The 24,774-nt window shown below is 39.3% G+C and overlaps 1 protein-coding gene across 5 annotated transcripts in view; it reads left to right on the top strand.

Moving 5' to 3' along the window:
• grb10b (growth factor receptor-bound protein 10b) overlaps nt 1–24,774 on the top strand; it is a 139,041-nt gene that overhangs the window by 3,462 nt on the left and 110,805 nt on the right. For all 5 annotated transcript variants that reach the window (XM_056257551.1, XM_056257542.1, XM_056257524.1 and 2 more), the window contains exon 2: nt 24,265–24,377. In XM_056257551.1, the coding sequence (XP_056113526.1) occupies nt 24,341–24,377 (37 nt within the window). In that variant the 5' untranslated portion in view covers nt 24,265–24,340. The remainder of the gene's footprint in view (nt 1–24,264; nt 24,378–24,774) is intronic.

Genomic DNA, 24,774 nt, shown 5'->3' with positions numbered 1-24,774 from the left:
ATTATGTTCTGAGTTCTTTCCATCCTCGTGGACAGTCACATCATGTATTTATCTTGGCCAGGACACTCCTGTAAAAGTGACTGTAATCTCATTGAGGTTCTCTCCTGGTTAAATAAAGGCTAAATTAAAAATAAAATAAAACTTTCTGACAACCTTTATGAGGCAAGTTGTTCACTAAGATTGAGCTGCTTCATTAAATGTAAAACCAAAATGCCTCTAAAATATATTTTTTTCTATGAATATGTTTTACATTTTGATCATTGCTAACACCTGCTTGCTGTAGTTAATTGTCATACTACAGTTTCTTGTAGTCCTTATGGTAAGATATTGAACATATAAATATAACAGATTATTGTTCTTATAATCAGCTAATTATTGATATAATATATTCGTGTTGTATCATTTTCTGTGTGTTGGTTAATGCAATGTGATATGATGGTTGTCTAGATCGATGCCTTTAACTGGAGTGTTTTTGCTTTTGGGATGGGGTTACATCAGACCTAGTAACAATTGTGCAATTGTACAAGCTTAAAATAATTATTACACATTAAAAAGATAGTTCACCAATTCTGTCATCAGTTACTCATGCTCATTCATCTTTAAAACACAAATTAAGATATTTTTAATGAAACCTGATAGATTTCTCTCCCTGTTTAGGCTGTAATTTACATATAAACATTGATCAACGCACATACATTGAGCACATTAAAGGGATAGTTCACCCAAAAATTTTATTTTGTCAATACAATGAAGGTGCAGGGTTGTTTTGGACCCCATTCGCTTTCATTGTATGGAAATAATGTTTTTTTCCTCCAAAAGTATCTTCTTTAGTGTTCTGCTGAAAAAGAAATTCATACAGGTTTAGAACAACATGAGGGTTAGTAAATGATGAGAGAATTATTGTGTGTGTGTGTGTGTGTGTGTGTGTGTGTGTGTGTGTGTGTGTGTGTGTGTGTGTGTGTGTGTGTGTGTGTGTATGTGTGTGTGTGTGTGTGTGTATTTGGACGATCCCTTTAATAACTCTTACATACCATACCACTGAATCTTAGTTAGGTTGCCATCGTTACAATCACCTGTGGCATTATTTTGTAAAATTTACCTGTGGATGTTTAAAGATGTACACAAGTCTTGGGTTTGTAACGTCATTATGGTGAGTAAATGATGCCAGAATTATAATTTACTAAACGGGTGAACTAACAAAATACACTATTACAAACACTGTAGAGTACACCCTGCAGGCCATCCCAATTATTTGATTATAGAAAATATTCCATTCAGCTGCTTTGGCATCTTGTTTTCACGATTTAGGTCTATATGTGAAAGCCAGAAAAGTGCAGAAAAGTATTTGAACGCGAGTTCTGACTTTAGTTTTCTTTTTTCCCTTTAATACCACATTCAAGTTGTGCAAGCAAATGACTGCTGCTATGATTGGGAAACAACTTTGCATATTAAAATACACTTGTGGAAGTGTTCTGAAAACTTCCGGTGTTGAAAAATGGCAACCGGTGAAATTCAGCCATACATGTTTGAGCCAGAGTCTGATCCTGAATTAGAAGAAATAACTTGCGCCTCAAATATGCTCCAGTTTGCGACTGCGTGGTAATTAATCATCTTTATTTATATTTATTCCTTATGTATTTGTGAGGTAGCTATTACATTCTTAGCGTTTAACCGAAGTTACAAAAAGGTGTTTATCACGTTATATAGCCTAGTTAAAGCATTTGCCATCTGTGAAACATTTGAATGTGTATGCTTTATAAGTCTTGGTTGTGGCAAGCAAAGTTTAAGTAAATGAATTATGAATAAATGTATCATCGTTTGTCGCACTGTCGTTCTCATCGTTCACCATTTGCAGTAAAGTGTAAAACATATACCTTTGTCAATTACACTGTGTCGTGTTTTAAATAAAATGAAAAAGATTATCTAGATAGCATGCCATCAATACTCTGTGCATCTGTGTTGCGATCTGGAACTTTAAAAATAAAGTTCTTCCACGCTTTCCTAATGTTAGGAAAATGGCAATGCAAAGACTCTTTTTCCACAATTTGGCACTGCACAATCTCTTGTTTATGTTGCTTGAGTAATCCTGTGATTGCATCACTCTCGTATTTACTCACCTCCTACTACATGCGCAAATCGTTGGGCTGGGCTAATGAGGCAATGATGTAGAAGTAGGCATTGATTTTCTTCTGCAGAGGCGATCTTTCGTTGCACTATGACATCATACTGAGACAAAATATGAAATGAACCGTTTTGGCAGCTTGGTTTCAATAAAAGCAGTTTTTGGACTTACAAGGAAGTTTTGAGTTCTGAAACTTTCAGGATGTTTTTTTTTATATATATAGTGCAATGACCTCTTATACTATGTCAAAAGATCAAGGAAAATTAGATTTCTCAACAAATTCCAACATATGGACAAAAAGGTCTTGACTTTACTCCAATCACAAGATACTTGCTGCAGAGGGAATTGATCATGAACCTCATTGCTCACTTTCAATGGCCGGCCGACTTCATGGACGCATTCCATTCTATCTTGCGTCATTTTGCTATCATTCATAGTTTCCTATACAGTGTTAATACCCCCGGACTGAGGCGGGGTCGTGACACTATAGACCCAAGCCTGGACACCACAGTTCAGCGGAAAATTCAGTGGAAATCCCTGCTGTTCATTCATTCAACTATTATGTACATTGAGTTAGTGACTGATAAGGGATGATTATGGGTGCTGTGGTCAGAACGATCTGTCCTAGTGCTTAATGATACCCCGTTTCACTGGATCAGGCTGTCCGGTGCATAATGAACTAAAGTTTTATGCAACTCATCATTGGTGTGCTTACGTCTTTCTTCCTGGCTTGTGTTGCAAGTTTTTTTCTTACTTCAGTACTGGATGAACTGTTTCTTGCATGTCCTGGAAGTTTAAGAGGGATTGCATTTTTCCAACCCTGCCCAAATGTTTTTGTTCTTAACTTGACTGAAATGTTCCCATCTTTAGTATCAACATTTAGTCATCATACAGTTGTCATGGTGAGTTTGACCTAGAATTAGTATTGCTTTGATTATTATTCTGCTGCATGCTTCACAGACTGTGTCTTTTGCAGTCATGTTGTGTTGGAATTACTGTAATTACAAGATAGCAACTCAGCAATTCTACTTGTAGGAAACGTCCTTGGATTTGTACTGTAGCAACAATCACAACACCAAAATGGATCTATGTGTCACTTGGTTGTTAATGACAACAAATTATTTAACCACTATGTTAATTCAGTTCTATATGTGTGCACAAATTCAAAGCAAGCACACAATTACCACTAACTATAATCAAATGACGTATCAAACAGAAGGAGCCAACTGTGGATGCCATTGCCCTTTTTGCTTCTGTTTACATGACGTCACGACACTGTCAAGGAGAGAAATAGGCGAGCTTTCCAAGTTGTAATTATGAATCCATTGAAGACCTGAATGGTTCTTAGTTGGAAACACATAAAGTAATTTAGATGATGTCAACACTCAGTTAATGTCTAGTTAAAATTTATCATGAAAAACACTATGTAATCAAAATGGATGTGAAGCTTTTGTATTTTAGAGATTTGTTAGCTCGTCAACAAAAACTGTTAAATTTCGATTCAACCCACATTTATTTTTATAGCTCTTTTCCCAATACATATCGTTTCAAAGCAGCTTTACAGAAAATGCATGTGTCTACATTACAATGTAGAGTAATCTGTTATCAGGTGACTGTGTACAAGTAATGTATTTCATAATTAGCTAACATCCTGTATTCATTTTAGGCAGAAACAGAGCTCATTAAAGTAATTATTACAAGTTGTGAACATAATGATTACAATAGACTATATAGAAAATGTAGCATTGGTGCATGTTGATTCAGAGTTTGCGTCATCTGAATCTGAGTCACATGTGTTGGGTTATTTGAAGTTAAAGGGGAAATGAAGCAGTCAGTCAAGTTTACATAATTTACAAGATGGATTACCACTATAATCAAAATTATATAAGACACATGACAAATGTTAACATATAAAAGAAAAAAGAAACACCGTTATATCTTTCGAGCGGCAAGGGCGCCGCCATTGTGCGGTATTATAACTGGTGACGTCACGGGGTTGGTTGGCTCTGTGCTGAGTTCAGTAAAATACAGTGAAAGATGCATGTAAGCTGGTCGATCCAGCGAACAACTAACGTTAGGTACAGTCATTGTTAGCTAACAGCTGTAAGCATGAACTAGCTAATGATAACTTAGTGTTTAGCTAGTGAACTTTATTAGTACCAGACAAAAAGACGACGTCTAACGTTAACAAACTGCACATGGAAACATGGTTCGTGATGTCTGCAATCATATTCCTGTCTCTTGTCAACACCATGGTCAAGATCAGCGTCTTGACAGCAGGTGGATTGTGCTATCGTGGCGTAATAATCTGTTTGGTTGTAAAATGTATTACCTGAATGAAATGAAATCGAATGTATCGTCCTGTGGAATCATTCATTCACAGACACCATACGAAGATGTTCAACTAATAAAGATCTTCATCGCTGGCAAACAATATGATAGATTTGCCGATTTGCTTTCACTAGACTGTACTGTAGGTCCACGGTCGGCCACTTCATCCAACGCTCTTCATGTTCTTAAATCTTCCTGTTTAACTCCGTGTCGAGTGTGAATTGAAAGCGCTTAAATGATTCAGTGCGTGCAGAAAACTGAACAGATCATTCAAACTGATTCGCTAACCGATTTAGACAGATCTGCCAACTTGTTTGATGAAGTCTTTGAACAGAATCGACAAAAAAAAAAGAAGAGTGATTCATTTGTAAATTGAGCATCGCTCATGCCCATAAAAAAGATACTTCTGCTACTTCTGCTACTTCGCTTTGCTTGTCTGAAGTATAAAATCATTGGTTACCCGTAAGCCAATCACATAACGTTTGGTTATGGCGTTCGATGCGGCCAGCTCAGCCGCATCGAACTCCACTGTAAACACATGTATGATGCGAAAACGAAACCATCTAGCGAAATACCGGAGTAAACATGGCTGTGAACGTACAACAAAAGACAACAAATGACAGTGTTGAACTGAGCTGATGTCAAAATAAATTAACTTGTTGAAGTTAATTACCAAACCCATGTATGGAAACTCACCATTTGTATGCGACGTGTGCCGAGTTTGTCTTGGAATAGGGTTGATGCTAACATAGCTCGCCATTTTTGATTGAGAATCCAGGATTCAGGGCTACTAAAAATAAGGCTGAAATTCCCCTCCATGATTTCTCGATCATTGTGCACGCCAAGCTGTGCAGCACACAGACCGAGTTTTGCTGCCTCCTTAACCTGATCCTCCATGAGTGCAACCAAGGGGGACACAATCACAACTATCGCCTTGCCGGCCTTTGGCCTCCCCAGTTTCTCGCTGACGATCGGTAATAGTTGATAAATTAAACTTTTCCCAAAACCTGTCGGGAGTAGGGCCATAACATCACCTCCATTCAAAATGTTTAACAAACACTCTTCTTGTTCGGGCTTCAGTTTGCAAATGCCGGGAATATTCTCCACAACAGAGCAAATTGCATCCCGTGTCTCCATAGCTGTGTCCCAATGTGAAGGCTGCGTCCTCCGAAGGCCGCATTTGAAGGCCGATTGCGTCACAGCGGCGCGACGAAGGCTGTCCCAATTCAAAGGCTGCATCTTCGAAGGACGCATTTGAAGGACGATTGCGTCACCGCGGCGCGATGAAGACTGTCCCAATTAAATTCCGCATCCTTCGAAGGCCGTATTCGTATTCGAAGGCCGGTTGCGTCATTGCGGCGCGACGAAGGCTACCCTGATTCAAAAGCGACGCCAAATGCACCCTTCGTTTCCCCGTGAAAGGAAGGATACATAAATGGACACTTAGCGGCCTATCCTACCCTGATCCTACCCCATAATTCATTGCGCGCCGGTGACGACAGCATTTTTGGTGCATTTGGTGTGTAGCCTACAGTTCAAATTCAAATGTTGGTGTTCAACTATGCCTTTTAAAACCGTTCATTTTTCGTTTTTCAATTATGGGTTAAAAAAATTAAAAACGAATGGATGCAAATTTACACAGACTATTAAACTAAAGATAGTTTAGTGATAGTTTTTTAGATTAAAGTCTTTGATTTTACTAGTATTTTAATTGACTATCAAACCTTTCTACAAATACATTATTTTAAATATTTAATAATATAAGGTAGCCTACTTTTGCGTCCATTTGTTTTTCTTTTTTTAACCCGTAATTGAAAAACTAAAAATGAAAGGTTGTTGTATTTTTAAAAGCCAAAGTTGAACACCAAAATTTGAACTGTAGTAGGCTACACAAATGCTGCGCAAAAAAAAAAAAAAAAAAAAAAAAAGACTTTTTGCCCCTTTATTAAACATTTAAAATATTCACAAATTACTATGGGACAAATGTCGATTTTACTGGTTTTCTAAGGCCAGATTAGAACCTGGAAATTATATTTTTCCCGCAATGCTGAATGAGAAGAGCCATGTCTCTGGAACCATGATTTATAGGCTAATGATAATAAATGTGTCTGAATAAATAACGAGGCATTTTAATTGTTAAAATGTATTTTTAAGTTGTTTCCACTGTTGATGGGAAAATGCAAGTGTCAAGCCTCCGTGCCATGCAGTGCGCGCTCACACTCCCACACACATTTGCGTCAAAATCTAGTGTTTATTTGTGATAATCTTAGCCCTGTATTATGACTGACATTTGACGAATTTCTTTGTTCCTTTTTTGGATAAAACCGCCTTCTAAATATGTAGCCTAAATGTAGGCTAATAATAATAATATTATTATCATTTGCGTTGAGTTCACTGAAGACAGTAATAATCATAAAATAATTTATGAATGTTTTATTTTTATATAATCTAACCTTGTGTTTGTGTTATATTTCTTTTTTATATGTGAAGTCTTTTTTTGCTTATTCTATTATACTGAGCTTTTTCCTCCTAAAGACAAGTGGCCTAAATGTCGTTTAGAAAATTCATGTATTTAACATCCTCAGTAAAATATAAAACATAAAAATGACAATAGCCAATTCTGGCTCCATAGCTGTTTACTCAATTATAACAAATTAATCATCAGGATGGCAGCTCCATCTCGCACTGTTGCTTGGCGCCATGGAGCGGTAATCGGGAACACCTGGATGCGCAATTAGGAAATCCTATGAAGGCTACAAGGTGCATCCTTCGAAGGACGAATAGGCTGCATCCTTCGAAGTCCGCGGCCTTCGGAGGATGCAGCCTTCACATTGGGACACAGCTCATATCCGCGGTCGTTTTCAATTTCCCTAATCTAAAATACAATCTGAAACTCGGCGCTTAGCGTCTACGTCACGGCTCTCAGCCCGCCCTCTGTTCGTTGATTGGCCGGCTGTTTTCAGGCCGGAGGAAAACTGAGAGATAGGTCGCTATCTCAGACTGAGTACAGAAGCGAACTGATATTGAGCGGAAGTACGAAGTCTGGCGTAGTCAGGCTAAAGTATAGCTGCATTTTGGACTAACTGTAGGATGCAGGACTACCACCTAGTAGTACATTACAGTAATCCAGTCTAAAGGTCTTGAATGCATGAACAAACTTTTCTGCATCAGAAACAGATAGAATCTTCCGTAGCGGAGCGATATTTCTGAGGTGGATGAAGGCTGGTTTTGTAACACTGTATGTAATAGGGTTTTCGAAAGACAAGTTACTGTCAAATAAAACACCCAGGTCTTTAACTGTAGAGGATGAAATAAAAGTACATCCTTCTAAATGCTAAATGTATTCTAAGAGATTCTGTGTACAGGCTTTTGGTCCAATAAGTAATACCTCAGTTTTATCTGAATTCCCTAAATACCCTCTCAAAACAAAAATCCTTTTATGCAGTACTGCATTTTACTGCACAGGAAGCCCTTTTCCTCCCTTAACTCGATGTGAAACATGGTTTGGACGTGTTCATTGCTGAAGTTAAATAGTGAACAAACTTAGCCCACCCATACAGCAAACATGTGCACAACTATAAGAGCTTCAGTCCCATTCTTCATTCAGATTGCATAAGAGCCTGTTCCTCGTTGTCCAATGAATCTCTCATCCAATTAGTGATTGTCCATGTTTCCAAAAGCTTTTCTCCCTGGTTGCCCATTCAGCCATCTGATGACATGACGCTTTCTTATAGCGTCCTCTGCGCAGTCACTCCAAAATAATGGAGTTGCCCATTAATAAAGAAATCAGGATGAGCAACTGAGGTGTGACCGTTGTGCTGTCGACCAGTGCCTCATTTAGAAGATTCACATGAAAATCATGGGCATACTGAATTACTTACCATCTTCGTAACATTCTATTATTCAGCACTGGTTCTTGCTAATCTTTTGCTAATGTTATTGCTTGTCAAGATTTATGAATAGAGTAAATTAACACATTCCCTAGATTCATTCCCAAGGAGTTGCAGGAAGTTATGAAGGTAAATCCACTCCCACTTGACCTTTATCAGGTCACTAAGCCCTGGGTCCAAGATTATTGACCCCTGCAACTTGTCTTGTGTTAATTGTATAAAAAGGATACAATAATTAAGAGAATCTCCCTTACTATCTTGTTCTCTCAAAGGCTACAAAGCAGCAGAATATGGTTGTCACATCCATTGTAAATGTGGTTGTCAATCCCAAACACTGATTGTGAGAGTAAAATGAAGCCAGACATCACTGCTCTGTTGCAATAGCAACGCGTGTTTGTTTTGAGAGATAAAGTTGGCAAACAGCCCAATTGTGTTCTCTTAGTATTTCTGTCTTTAATAACCTGCATGTATGTACAAGCATCATGGCACAGAGTTCAGTAATAAAACTTCTGAGTAGTGATCTAATATCTAGGGGTGTCAAAAAAGTTATTTTAGAAAATTTCAGCTTCTCCTTCAAGAGATATAGTGGTGTTTGGGTGAGTACATCTGGAGCTTTAAATTAAAAAAAAAGAAGCTTCCGCCATGTCATAAAATCATGGATATGAAACGTGTGAAAGACAGGTACTAGATCAGAGCAATACAGCAACTGACCCCAATTTGGAATCAAAAGTTAATAATGTGCCTCAAGTTAAAAAAAGTAAAAATAAGGACTCACTACGATCAAATGTAGTCCTGATGGAACAGGGCAGTTCTCCACAATTCCCTAATTTTCACATCAAATAATATATGAGCCATGCCAGTGTCTAGTATCCCTAGTCCACATTCAAATATTAGTTTAGTAGGCCTATTTAACTTAGGCTTTAGTGTTAGTGATCAGTACTGCTCCTGGAAATCCACATTTTTAGGTAGAGTTCCAGCTTCAAACTCTTGAGCGAGCTGGTCAAGAGGTGTCACAGTGCACATATGTATGCACTTAAACTTTGCTGGTGATTGTAGTTTGAGTAAGTAGTTAGTTTGTGAGATTTAGCACATGTATTATTCTTGAAAATGTCACTTTTTACATTTTATTTAATTGTATATTTTGAATTTATATACATGTATAATATCAGTTTAGTTGTTTTGTTAGGTTTATTTGTTTATACATAGTTTTTATTCAGTTAACATCACATTTATATCTGCTTATGAAGATACTAGTTTATATATTTATTTTTATTGTTTTATTTCAAACTAACATTTATTTATTTATTTTAAATATGTTTGCTAGCTTTTGTCCTATAGTTTTTAAATATAATAAATTGGTTTAGTACGACTGGAAAAGCCAAAGGTAAACCCTCCTCTTCCAATTAGAAAGGTTTTTTTTTTTTTTTGGAAAAACTGAGTAGCTGAAAAAAGCATGTATGCCCAATTCTAATCTTGAATTGAGACGACTTTCACTTGAAAACGAATGGTATCTTATAGAAGGGTTGAAACTAAACTCTGAAGGAAAGGCAGATGTCCAGCCACAGGATTGTCGAAAGATAAACTGTTCTCGGCAGCAGACCAGTACATTTATTGCTCAACATGCTGTATCTTCGTAACTATCTGAAGACAAACTGTTTTCTTGGTCCCGACAATCTTGTGGAACAATGTTTTTTTCTACTATAAGAATCTTCTTTACACCTTGCATCTTTTCCTCGATCTTTATGGGTTTTCCCTGATGTAAGGAAGCATCCCTAAAACAGCAGGCTACACTGTGGGGAAGTTTGATGTGCTGAGTTATGTTTGGCTAGGTTCAACCAAACACTTCTTAGAAGTTTTCATCTTCATGTATAAGAAAGATTTATGGAATGTGTGTGTCATTCTTGATTGATGCTCCTATTTCTCCTGTAATGGAGAACTGTAAGCCCTTTTGAACTTCTAGATGCCTCTTTGTGGCCTTTCTTTCAATGACTAGGCTATTCTTTCTTCGACACACAGCTTTGGACTATGGCCAGTTCTGGATAGATTCGCAGTCATTGCACAGTCACAATGAACTTTACTTGCTTTGTATATAATTTTACTGGTTTTGCAGAAGTATATTGTTTTATGAATGCTTGAAAAATGTTACTGGGTCTTGTTGGTTGACATGTGGACTGTTTTAGGCCTTCTTACAGTCGAGAACAGACTGTTCATTTGAGTTCAAGTCCAGGCTGAGACCTGCATAGGTTGAGTCCATGACAATATGAAGCTATGCCGTTGTTCTCAGGCTCAAGACTGAATATGTTTTTGGACTCCAACTACAACACTGGTTTTAGGTGTCTTAAAGGGTAAAGACTTATATGTGGTCATGCATTTTTTGTTTATAATTTCTAAAATGTCTTTATTTTACATTATGTAATTATACAGCACTTTTTAGTTAAAGGTGGGGTATGTGATTTTCTTTTTTGACCATTTTTCAAAATCACTTGAAATCCTATTCCTAACACACTTACAGCCACTGAGTTAGAAGCACTGAAATAAAAATTAAGCAATTTAATCATCTGTGGAACGGGCAGGTCTCGAAAAACTCCAGCCAATCATTTCCAAGACCACCTAGAATCATTGGACTGTAAGTGTGTCAATCAAACGGTCGTACCATACCGTACCATACTTTGATTACAGTATAACGGAACTTTGTGAGATCGCGATGAACTGACAAAGCGACAGCTTTTAGTGAAGTGAACGGTCTTGGCTCGCGTTTGAGTGTTACGGGTGTGGTGCGTGCTGAAGAAGAGACTGAGTCAAAACGGCTCCAATTCCAACATTTACTAAATAACACCAAACTGGTACAGGCAGGCAAACAGGCAGAGGGTACACGCAGAACACGAGGTAACATAAACACACCTTACATAAACGAGAACACGAGGTAACATAAACACACCTTACATAAACGAGAACCGACAAGGACTGACTGAACAGAGGGAAACTACAGACACAAATGAACACTAACGAGGTGAGGACAGGTGACACAGATCACGTGGCGTGGCTTATCCAGGGCAGGAAACCTCCAGGGCGGAGCAGGATGAGCAGGCGGCCATGGCGGAGATGTATTATTTCACTTTAACCTTTTCTCAAATCTGTAGCTTAGACAGCGTATCCTCACAGCAATTACAAATAATAGACAGCAGTTTATATGCTCAATCTCTACTAGACTGTTAAACATAAGACTTGATTAAACTGTTATGATTGCTAATTTAATAAGCAAACCACGGAATGTGCACAGAGATATGGAGTAAAAGAGTGTTCACTTATCTTAAAGGGGTCATACTTCATTTATAATAATGAATATTTTACAAGTTGATTGTACTGAAATGTGTGTTGGCAGTGCCTGTACACAACCATAATGATAAAAATCCATCCAGTGTTTTTGATTTAATCTCCTTATATGTTTTCCCCTGCCTCAAATCGAGCCGTTCGATTTTGTGACGTCGCTAAATCGGACGCCCCTCCCACGATTGTTGATTGACAGCAGCGTTTTAACACAGACCCGCCCTGAGCGAGCTATCATCATAGTCTGTCATTGTTGATACGCTGGAGCAGAATGGCGTCTAAGCGGTTGTGGTGTTCTGTTCTTGGGTGTAATAATGAACACAGCAGTCATTTTGATGTTCCTAAATCCGAACCGCTGAAGACGCAGTGGCTGAGTTTTGTTTTCAAATTGATACGGTTGCACAGATGTGTCATCAGAGACTCCCACTGCCATTCTTACTCCAAAATATACCCTCAACTGTTGTCAAGGCAACACTCCACGTGCATTGTGTCAAAAACGCCTCAAAGAACAGAGGGGCGGAGTGAGAAAAGCTCATTATCATTTAATGGCATATGCACTGAAACGGCGTGCTGAAAACAGAGCTGTTTTTGACCAGGTAAAATGAGTGTTTTCTTACAATACTAATACGAATTTTTAATAAAAGTATATTACAAAGTTTTCATTTAGACCCTAAAGAATCAAATTAACTTGTATGAAAATGGCATTATATGACCCCTTTAAATGTTGATTTAAGATTCTTTCTGCAGACAGCTACAACAAACACTGTCGGTATTTGAAAGTTGAGCCGTAGCTCATTGGCCGCTGATGCAATAGCAACCAATCAGCTGTGCTATGTAGATAACATGATGTGATCGCTACCAAATTAGTTAAGGACCTATCAGCTTGCGCCATGTAGAGTCTCATGCCAGAACTTGGTATTAATATCAGGAAATATTATTAAAATTTAAAATAACTTTTTTTTTCTATTTTAATATATTAAAATGTATTTTATGTATAAAATATGATTTATTCCTGTGATGGAAAGGCTGAATTTTCAGCAGGCAATTATAGTTTTCAGTGTCTTTCAGTAAATAATTCTAAAATGCAATTTGGTGCTCAGATATCATTTCTTATTATTATCACAGTCAAAAATGGTTGTGCTACTTAATATTTCTGTGGAAACTATAGCCATTTTCACACAGAGATTCCGGTAAATACACGGATAATGTGTCCTGGGATTTGTCCCGGGATCGTTTGATTTTGGTTCATTCACACTGCCAGTGATTTTCCGGAATCTGTGAGTGCCTTCACGCACATCCCGTAAAGATCCCGTAAAGACACTTGACGTCAGGATGTGATAACTCATAACTCATCAAAATTACACAGTGCAGTTTTTTTAGACATATAGGACAGGCCCGGTTTCACAGACAAGGCTTAGACTAAACCAGGATTAGGCCTTAGTTTAATTAGGACATTTAAGTAGCTTTTATAAACGTGCTTTAGAAAAAAAAAACATTACTGGTCTGCATCTTGAGACAAAACAATGCCACTGACATATTTTAAGATATGTCAGTGCAAGTTGCTTTCAGTTAAAACAGCTCAAACATGCATTTTAGTCTAGGACTAGGCTTAAAGGTATAGCGGAGGATCTTTCCGAATTTTAGAGAAGACCCGCCCTCTCCAATTTAAAAAAAAAATGCACATGCGCAACACTATTTGCATGACTTGTGCCAGGGCTAGCATCGCTAATTATAGCTTACATGAACTTTTACTAGCAGTGATTTTAAATGGATTTCTCCAAATAGCATGACAAACTTTACCTGTCTAGTAGAATCTTCGCGACTGCGGCATCAGTGGGAAGCCCAACCTGTGCTTTTAGCGCACGCCAGCATGTGAAATATTCACCCAAAATCACTCTGGTCTTGTTTCTATATTCTGCGGCTTTTCTCTTCTTATCATACACTTCGTATACATTTTTTCTCTTTCGACCCTCGGGCATTTTCAAAGGAATGGCTGAAACCGTAACTCATCACACATAATACACCTGAAAGTGCGCATGCGCAGAAAGCGAAAACTACATAGGGACAAGCACGTACGACGGCCTTACGTAAACATATCACCAGAATGATTGACACTTAGGTGGACCAATAGTATAGACTACCCACCCGGAAAAAGAAAATCCTCCGCTATACCTTTAAGCCTTGTCTGTGAAACCGGAACCTACTGAAATCCTTCTCAGCTTCTGTTTAGTTCTTTGATTACAATTAAACATTTTAATTATTGTCCAATCAGAAGCTAAAGGTTCAAAACCCTGAGATTAGTGTTGGCAAGGGTTCCGTTGCTCCTGACCGCTGCTCATTTAATCTGCAATAAGAGGAGTCAGAGAGGAAGGGGTGTGGGAAACAGCTTATAAATATTCATGACTTGCTGCTTTTGGAAGGCCCCTTTCCTTCTGGACACACAGCTGGACAGAGCAGCTTACATTCCAGCGTCCCTCCCAACCAGGCACTCTCTCTCTTTCTCAGCCTTGCTATCTCTCTCTTTCTCATTTTTTATTGCTGTCCTATTTTCAGCTTGCCTCTCTCATCTCTGCACTTTGCCCTACAAATCAATGCATACAATTTTACGGCTCTCCTCCCTGTACCTTATGTGGAAAGAATGTGCTCCCAGCATTCCTGAGGAGATGGTGCATTTTGGCTAATGGTCTCCAGAGTATTCCTAGGATGTTGCATGGGAATGTTGGAGTGGTCCAGAACTGAGATTCTTTCTCAATTATGTGTATATATTTAAAATGATAACAGCATGTAGAGTTGATCAAGTTTTCAATTTACATGTCTACAAACAAAGGTAAAACAAAGGTCAAATATTTCCATTACGATCAAAAACGGTACAGTACCACCAGTAACCAGCATTTTTATGTATTTATTTATTAATAATAATTTTAATATTATAATAAGGTGGATCTTACATTACCGTTCAAAAGTTTGGGGTCAGAACGCTTTTTTAATGTTTTTGAAATGTTTTTAATGTTTTTGTCTCTAATGCTCTTATACTTTTTAACAGTACTAATATGTCTATTGTATGTCTATATGTTTTGCGAAAAACCACACTATGATTGGTAACTTTAGTGAGGTGCGTGTGTACCCCATGGCTAGCTGTTTTTATACTGGATGGACTATAAATATCCCAAATATTTTCATGAGTGCCCCATTTAGAAAGAAAGATATTTTTTTTTAGCCTGTAGAATGCAAGGAATTTATGAGGGGTGCAAAAGCACTAAATACGTTTGAAAGTCAACATACTGTGTACAGTGTATCCCAATAGAAGTTGTTATTGCAGTGAGCCTAATTTCCACATTTCTCTTTATCAGTATTCCCTATTACAGTTATGTATTCAATGCCTAATTTCTGAAATTTGTGAAAAAGTTCACTTTACACAGGTCATCTCATGTTAAGTGGATGTGTGTATTTAAAAACTGCCTTTGTGGCATTCAAGTGCAACATTCCTTTTCACTGTGTGTTTTCTCCCTATAGTGTGATGAATCTCTGTGCATATTTTAGGGAATAGTTGTGATGTTTTGTGAATTAAAGGATTTAGTGTTCCGTTTCTGCTCCATGTCGTGGATGAATACAAGCGATGAGATTTATTGTATAGTGTGAGAACTGAGTATTACTGAGGGACGTGCTGTGAATGTGCAGATGTGTTCAGGAAGAGTTGAGTTGAGCCTCAGCCAGGATCTCTCACTCTCTCTGTAGATTTAGATTGCGTAATATGGCACGTCGCCTCCCTCCCTCCCTTCCTTCCCTCCTTCCCGCTGACAGCCTTGCATTACACAGTGGTTTTATGGACTCTGACAACCACACAAAGAAGCTAAAACTCTTTCTGAAGCTGAAGATAGCCCTTGTGGAACTGTGCTCCCAATCTGAAGGTAGATCTACTAGTGTAGATGATATTTCTGCCATGATATTTCACCAAATAATATAGAAATCAGTCATGAATGCAGATTTAACTGTCTGCCATTTCATTCCTTAAAGCCAATGGTTATACATGAACATTTTTTCTGATGAAGTATTACAGAAAGATTTTAAATCTTTGCATAAATAAGACAAAATAAAATGCAGAACATGTCCACAACTAGTTTAAAATGGTTTTCTTGAAGTTTGACGCTGTTTATACATGGCCACTTCATGCGTTTTCTGTGATCGGATAGCTATCCGATCGTGAAAACACCAGGTGTAAATTCCCTCCGAAAGGCATTCGAGACGGATTTGAATCCGATCGCTCAAACCACTTCAGGAGGTGGTCTGGGTCGCATTCCAGACGAAACTGGACAAGTGTAAATGCATCTGGTTGTTGAAACCACATAGGCCTATGCAAATTTTACTCCTCCCAAAAATGTTAAAAAATAAACGTGTGACAGCGTGTTAGGATATAGGCTATATGTCATGTTGTAGTCAGAAATGACGACGCTACTGCAACACGCATTACCGCAGCTACTGAGCATTCATCTAGCCAACGTGCAAACTATCGCAAATCAAAGTGAAAGTAAGTCGCAGACGCTTAACACATAATCATCTTCATTAAAAAGTAAAGAAACGAAATGATCTTACCAGGGCTGTTGCCGCTCTCTCTTATTGCTGTCTTTGGTTTTGAAATTAGCTGATGATCATATCTGTTGCTCTCGGTGATGTGCACTCCATTAAATCTGCATATAGCGCGGGAATTGAAGATCGGATTTATATCCGTTTTGCAAAAAACACATTTATGTGACCAGGTGTAAATGGAATCGTTTTGATAAATCAGATAGCTATCCGATCTGAGAAAACGCAAGTGGCCAGGTGTAAACAGCCCCATAGATAGATAGATAGATAGATAGATAGATAGATAGATAGATAGATAGATAGATAGATAGATAGATAGATAGATAGATAGATAGATAGATAGATAGATAGATAGATAGATAGATAGATAGATAGATAGATATGTTTCAAGGCTTAATGTCCCATTGCATGAAGAAGAGTGACAAGTGTTTAGAACATCTCCTTTTGTGTTCCTTGGAAGAATTAAAAGTCATAGAGGTTTGGAACAATATGAGGGTGAGTAAAGGCTGTCAAAATAGTATTTTGCTAAAGAAGAGATCTTTTCAGAGAACTTTTGGTAGCTACTGTTTCAATAAGGATTTACTTTAAATAGCTGGTGGCTGGTGCAGATCCCAAAGGCTTGGCCTTTGCCTTTGCTTCAGGGCTAATCACTGCTAGACATTAAAGCTCTCCTTTTACTTTGTAAGCACACATGAACGTCTTGCCACAATGCTCAACAAACCTATCATGCCGTCATAGCTCACAGTACAATTCAGCTTTTGTGCTTGGACAATCTGTTGAACAAACAAACAAGCCACACACAGAGCGCCATAGGGGTCAAGGCGGTTTTTTTATCCCTCTTTACATTCTTCACTGACTCTATTTGTTCTACGCTCTATAATGCTTAAAATCATAATTGAATGAATAGCAGAAGCATAAGCACTGCCGTTTCCAACTGAAATGAACACTAGTGGCAGTAAAACATCAGCAACTTGTATTCCTTTTTTATGATTAGAATGGCATATTAATAAATAATTTGTGCATGGTTCCTTGCACAGTATGACCTCAAAACTCTTTTACCATAGTGCAAGATTTGTAAATTATCGCATTTTTATGTTTGCATAACATAACCATATCCATACAGTATGGCTTTTCAGACATAGTAAGCATGTTCAGTAGCTCAGCTACACTTGCGATGTGCAGCGCTCGGGTACGAGCACAAAAGTTTATTGAACCAATGTTTCGATGATAAGCCTTTATCAAGGTACCTTGACAAAGTGTGCAGTTGTATACCTTTTTCTTCCCTAACTTGCACTTCCAAAAGGTGTGCGTTTACTTGAATACCTTGTTAAAAAATACAAAAGATAACTGTTACATGTGTGTCCTGTGTTTCCCCCTGCATTGTGTTTTGGTTCAGTCCTGTATCTCAGTTTTCCCGCTCCTCGTTTGTGTTCAGTTCCTTCACCTGTTTCTAGTTAATTTGCCCCAGCTGTGTCTTGTTCCCATGATCCGTTCTCTGTGTATGTAAACCCTGTGTTCTCCCTCACTCCTTGTCGGTTCTCGTTTGTGAAAGGTGTGTGTATGTTACCTGTGCATCCTTTGCCTGCCTGTATCAGTTTGAGTTAGATTTATTAGTAAAGTATATTGTTTTTGGAAATCCTGATCTCCTCGTGCTTCCTGCCTACACCCAACCGTAACAGAAGAACCGGCCCAAAACAGAGATGGACTTGGCTGAAGACAAACTCTTCAACATTCAGCAGAATGGCCGTTCGTTGGAGAGGTATGTTGAGGAGTTCCTGGATGTTTCCCATCTAGTGAACTGGGGTAATTCCACTATTAATGCCTGCTTCCGGATGGGACTGGATGATGATAATTTATTCCATTTCATCTCCGTGGATAATTGTTATAAGTCCGTCCCGGACTTTATTAATTATGTCCTTGAATTACATGGTTCTGATTTCCTCGTTGACTATGCAGAAGATAGTCAAAATCATCGTTCAGTTCCTATCCGGAAGTATGTAGGCGCCCCAGTTCACCTCGATCCGGAACCCTCTGCATACCTCTCCAAGAACTCCGTGTCCCTTACTTCACCCAAGATGGCCGAGTCTTCACCGCTGGTCCCGTCCAGCACAGATCCCGAACCAGAGCTTCCGCCGCTGGTCCCGTCCAGCCCAGCCGACCCTTCATCACTGGTTCCGTCCAGCCAAGCCTGTACCACTGGTTCTGTCCAGCCCAGCCAAGCCTTCACCGCTGGTTCCGCCCAGCCAAGCCTTCACCACTGGTTCTGTCCAGCCAAGCCTGCACCACTGGTTCTGTCCAGCCCAGCCAAGCCCTCACCGCTGGTTCCGTCCAGCCCAGCCAAGCCTGCACAGCAGCTTCACGTCGCCTGCCCGCCAGTGCCCCACTGCAGCCCTGCCGAGCCTGAGCTTCCCTGCAGCCCTGCCGAGCCTGAGCTTCCCTGCAGCCCTGCCGAGCCTGAGCTTCCCTGCAGCCCTGCCGAGCCTGAGCTTCCCTGCAGCCCTGCCGAGCCTGAGCTTCCCTGCACGCCTGCCGAGCCTGAGCTTCCCTGCACGCTGCACGCCTGCCGAGCCTGAGCTTACCTGCACGCCTGCCGAGCCTGAGCTTACCTGCACGCCTGCCGAGCCTGAGCTTACCTGCACGCCTGCCGAGCCAGAATTTCGCGTCACGCCTGCCGGGCCGGAGCTTCGCGTCACGCCGAGCCAGAGCCTTCTCCGCTGGTCCCGTCCAGCCCTTCAGAGCCTTCTCCGCTGGTCCCGTCCAGCCCTTCAGAGCCTTCTCCGCTGGTCCCGTCCAGCCCTTCAGAGCCTTCTCCGCTGGTCCCGTCCAGCCCTTCTGAGCCTTCACCACTGGTTCCATCCAGCATAGCCGGGCCTTCACCGCTAGCCCAGCCAGAGACTTTCCATGTCCCTTCTGCCCACCCAGAGACTGTCCACGTCCCAGAGACTGTCCACGTCCCAGAGCCTGTCCCAGAGCCTGTGATTCCCCCCAAGAAAGTTTTGGGGGGGGGATATAGGCCACCCGAAGGTGCGTCTCCGCCATGGCCGCCCGAAGGTGCGTCTCCGCCATGGCCGCCCGAAGGGGCGTCTCTGCATGGCCGCCCGAAGGGGATTCTCCGCCATGGCCGCCCGAAGGGGATTCTCCGCCAGGACCGCCTGAGGGGTGGTCTCCTACTCCGCCATGGCCCCCTGACCAGCCTGCTCCGCCCTGGAGGCTTCCTGCTCAGGGTAGGCCACGCCCTCGTCAGCCTCCAGGGCGCCCGCCCCCCCACCCACCCCTATTGAAGTTATACGGCGCGAGGACGCGCCTTTTTGGAGGGGGCGTTATGTTACATGTGTGTCCTGTGTTTCCCCCTGCATTGTGTTTTGGTTCAGTCCTGTATCTCAGTTTTCCCGCTCCTCGTTTGTGTTCAGTTCCTTCACCTGTTTCTAGTTAATTTGCCCCAGCTGTGTCTTGTTCCCATGATCCGTTCTCTGTGTATGTAAACCCTGTGTTCTCCCTCACTCCTTGTCGGTTCTCGTTTGTGAAAGGTGTGTGTATGTTACCTGTGCATCCTTTGCCTGCCTGTATCAGTTTGAGTTAGATTTATTAGTAAAGTATATTGTTTTTGGAAATCCTGATCTCCTCGTGCTTCCTGCCTACACCCAACCGTAACAATAACATTGTGGGCTTCATTTTTTTCCCCACCATTCATAAATGAGTTGAGGTTTCTGGCACACCTGAATTTTGTGACCATGTGATTTTCAGCTGCTCTCCATGGTTCAGTGTCACATTTTCAATCTTGAGCAAGTTTGAGAATCTTTTTCTCATACAATGTGCTGTATGATTGATTGGTGGTTTGTTTGATTGAAATAAGAAATAGTCACTCTGTTCTTTTTCTTATGGGGATACAAAGAATGAAACAAAAATAAAAGAAATCTTAAAGGGTTGGTTCACCATTTATTAATTATAATTATTTACTCACACTCGCGTTGTTCCAAAACTTCTATTCAGTTTTGGAACACAAATGAAGATATTCTTAATATCCTCCACCTCATTTTGGTCCATCCATTGAAAGTCCATGCAACCAAAAAGTTCATAAAGATATTGCAAAAACAAAAACATTTGAATCAAGAAGTTTAATCCAAGTCTTCTGAAGAGAAGTGATCACTTTATATGATAAACTGATTTCATGAACAAACACACCAAGCAAACACATTTGACCATCCATTTGATGTGCTCTGTGTTAAATGTGTGTTGATTTTTTTTTTAATGTGAATAGAAGCCTAAATTTAAATCAGTTCATCATATTTAAAGTGACCTTCTCTCTTCAGAAGACTTGGATTAAACTGCTTGTTTCACATAGATTACTTTTAAAATGTCTTTATGGAAATTTTGAAGCATAAAAGTTTTTCCTGAGTTGACTTTCAATGAAAAATAATATAAGAATAGCTTAATTTGTGTGTCAAAGATTAATAAAAAAGTCTAATGGGTTTGGAATGACACGGGGTGAGGGTGAGTAATTGTTGGGTGAACTATCCCTTTAAGGTGTCTGAATATATGACTTTTGGTGAGTGGTGACAGCAGCAATATACTTAATTTTATATGACAATTCAGTATCAGGTTCAATATTCCCTCATTCATAATTTCAGATTTTTTTTATTTGTAGTTTCTACCTCATATTAAAAAATACTTTTATCCCTTTCTTGGAAATCAAAAGTCCGTTGCAGACAGACCTGTGTTCCTCAACTTTCGGCTCTCTTTCGCATAAAAAAAACTAAAACTAAAGGGGCCCTCACTATTCTCTCAGAGACAGATCCCTGCTGAGGTGTTGCTGGCACCCCACTTCTCCTTTTTAGCTCCATGGCTGACTGAACCAGAGGCATTGAGAGATTGAGGAGTGCAATGCAGTGCTCAGCAAGCGTCTGAATACTGATTTTGAGTCAGACACATTAAATGAATTTAGATACCAAAAGAGGAGCTGTCGGACCTGCGTGGCCCAGAGGTCAATCACATGATTAACGGTGATGACATCATCCCCTGGGGCTGCCCACTCTTTTGTAGCAGGATTGGACGCTGTGAAACGTGCAGACCCGACTCCATTATGTAATCCCAGGGGCTGAGAATTGCGCCTCTAAAATCAGCCCAAACTGATGGGAAACTTAAAGTTCCACTATGTAACTTTTTTTTTTTTTTTTTTTTAAATTAACAAACTTTAAATATTCGGCAAGTACATCATAAATCCATCTTCTAAACCATGTTTTTGCCTAATAATGATTTATATTTTAGAGTGGTCTGGATAGATTTCACGAGAAACTGCATATTTCCATCAATCGACAATGCACGTTTACGTCATATCCGCAAATAAATGAAAGGCTACTATATGCAGTGAAAAGTCTCATAGTAGCTTGAAGACACAACAAATGCATCTCAAATCGAAATTAGCAAGCAAAAAGGGAAAGTGACAGTGCCTGTAATAAAAGACAAATCAACAAGGGCTTTAGTTTAGTTTAGTTTAGTTAACATTTAGTAATATGCTTCATCCATTAGATGCCCAAAAGTTAAATAGTGTAACTTTGAGAGGACTAGAAATATGGTAAATAAATGGTAAATGGACTGCATTTATATAGCGCTTTCACAGACCCAATGGCCACCAAAGCACTTTACATTTGCCTCACATTCACCCATTCACACACTCATTCATACACCGACGGGCGACGGCAGCCATGCAAGGCGCCATCCAGCTCGTCGGGAGCAGGTGTCTTGCTCATGGACACCTCGACACTTGGTCAGGTGGAACCGAGGATTGAACCACCAACCTTCCGGTTTGTAGACAACCCACATGAACCACTGAGCCACTGCCGCTAACATAATAGTCAACATAATAGTCGACCTCCTGAGCTTTCAACCACCAATATCTACAAAAGGATTCAATGTCAAACTTGAAAAAAAAAAAAAAAAACATGACCCCATTCAAATTAAATCAATCAATCAATCAATCAAGGCTTAAAAACGAAGAAAGAAAAAAATATCGGTCTCACTCCGAGCAGAATCAGTATTGTAACGTTTCTGTTCAGGCGTTCCTTTTGTAACATTATCATTGATCAGAAAAAATGCTGGTTAATAATGTTTTTTTTTTTTTTTTTTTTTTGCTTATACTTTATACCAGAACTTGAATTGTAATTTAAACTAAGAGCTTGTGAAACCTCATAACTCAAGTGGATCCTCAAACTATCGGCAAAGTCTCATACAGTAGCTCAACCCGCCTCAACCGTGAATGAAGTCCTGCACGCATTTTGGAAACTGTCTCTGCTTGTTGCAGTGCAAGGGTAAATCAAAATCTGGTTCTTTGGATAAGTACAGCGTTTTCTTTATTCAAAACGGCTAATGTTTTTTGTATTTCAGGAGCGGAGAAGTCTGGTATTTGCCATCTACTCATAGCCATTGCATCCTGTGCGTAAAACTTCGTCTTTTATAACACGCATTTTGCCAAATATATTAAACGACAGTAAAAACTGAGCGCCCATTTAGCTATAATAACCTTTACAACCTGATAAAATGTGATGCATTTTCTGCGTCAGATGCGACTGTTCTAATCATGGACAAAACACAATTCTCCGTCATTTGTTGGTGAAAAACCTCATAACTTCATTTGAGCTTGATTTTGGAAAGATGTTAATAATATAACGACACACACAAGTGTCACGCAACCATGAACCATGAATGCAACACACGCAACCATGAATGGCTTTAAAAGTAAACAACAATATTTTTTAACTCAATTCATTGATTAATCGGAGGGGGAAACGCCTCCTTGAAGAGATGCCAAGAGATTCCAAGATTGGAGTTTTATGGTCCCTCTACTTAGTATTTGTTAATTTTGGCCTCAGCATTTTGAACATATTGTAACCTCGATAAAGAAGGCACTTTACTAGAGTACACTCATGTTTTTTGTTTTGTTTTTAAATTAAAATTTCTGTCTTTTTGTCATTTAACATTAAGAAATTGGAATTCATCCAGCATTTCACATATCCTCAAGGCAATCCAGCAGAGAATTTTCAGATGCATTATTTCCCGCTTTAAAAAGAAAATACAACTGCATATCATTGGCATAACAGGGATATGAAATGCCATGCTTATTATATATAGAGCAAAATAGCAACAAGTAAAGGGAGAAAAGCGGCCCTAGTATAGAGCTCTGAGTTACCCCATAAGTTATAGGAGCAGACGTTTTTTTAGTGCGACATGCCACTCAAGGGGCTTTAGCAGAATGGCATGATCCAGCATGTCAAAAGCTGCACTTAAGTCTAACAAGACAAGGCTGACAGTTCCCATGGTCAGCTTTTAATAAAATGTCATATAGCATCCTGATTAGGGCAGTGCTATGGCCAGTTCTGAAACATTATTGAAACTTATCCAGGATATTTATTCTCATAGAATTAGAACAATTATTTAAACTTTATAGTTATACAGTAGTAATAGTTATCGTCCTTGGGATGAACGGTCCTTGAAAGTGTAAAGTTATTTGCGAACTCCAGTTCATGTGTCTTCTAATGTTCTATGACTTTTAAAGTTTCAAAATGGTGAAACAGCTAAATAAATACATGCATTTAAGCTTGCTAGACTACATAATCTTACCCTCTGAAAATAAGGTACCATTATATGAGTGAAAATATATAATTTTGGTCTCAGTGGAAATGTTCACAATTTGGGGCTTTGTATGATCTGTTTTTTTAACATGTTCATTCTCTCCTCACAATGCAAGTCAAGTTGCTTTCCCAGTGCCTTGGATTTAAAGAGGACAGTCTAGAAATTGTTTTTACATACTGTAGCTGCGTGGCTGTTGGTCAGCTCGGATTCTGTATTTCCCTCCTCTTATTCTTCTGTTGTTTACTGACCCCGTGGAACTATTTGGGTTAAGAAGTGCTCTGTGCTATATTGGTAGTTGCCACTTAGACTAAACTAAGAAAGAGATAGCTTTTTTTTTTACCTTGAAGAAACATTTGATGTAACATTTTTGTTTTGGTTTAATTTCAGACTCTTTTCTCATCTATCTGAGGTGGATGTGATATCCAAGAGAGACATTACAGAACTGAATCATGGCTGTGGCCGGATGTCCGGACTATTTTCTACACCATCCAAATTACCAGGTAAATGATTGTTTGTGTTTTTATTATTTACCCAGGCTCTACATTATTCTTGTTATTGTAACATTTTCTTTTTTTTTTCAAACACACTAGATAAACTGCCCTAGCCTTTAAACATAAACTGGAAAATGCAGCCAGATTACAGCTATACTAAAATGTTCATGCAGTATCAGTTTTCCTTTAGTACCCGCTTTGGTATTTACTTATTTAAAGTATTTAGTAGCTACACTAAAAATGCTAGTCAAACCTATGTTAACACTGGACAAATATCTTTGATGTAATGTTGTAATAGTAGTATTTACTAAAGAAGAAGTCATTATTTAATTCTAATGTCAGTGGACTGTTTGGGCCATTTGTTCAAAGCTGCCCTTTCCTGACTTGGGATATATCCAAGCATGAA

The sequence above is a fragment of the Rhinichthys klamathensis genome, unplaced genomic scaffold, assembly GCF_029890125.1.
Source record: "Rhinichthys klamathensis goyatoka isolate OS25496 unplaced genomic scaffold, OSU_Roscu_1.1 h1tg000006l_1, whole genome shotgun sequence".
Classification (NCBI taxonomy): Eukaryota; Metazoa; Chordata; class Actinopteri; order Cypriniformes; family Leuciscidae; genus Rhinichthys; species Rhinichthys klamathensis.
Note: the sequence above shows the minus strand (reverse complement) of the source record. Positions and strands in the feature narration are given on the sequence as shown.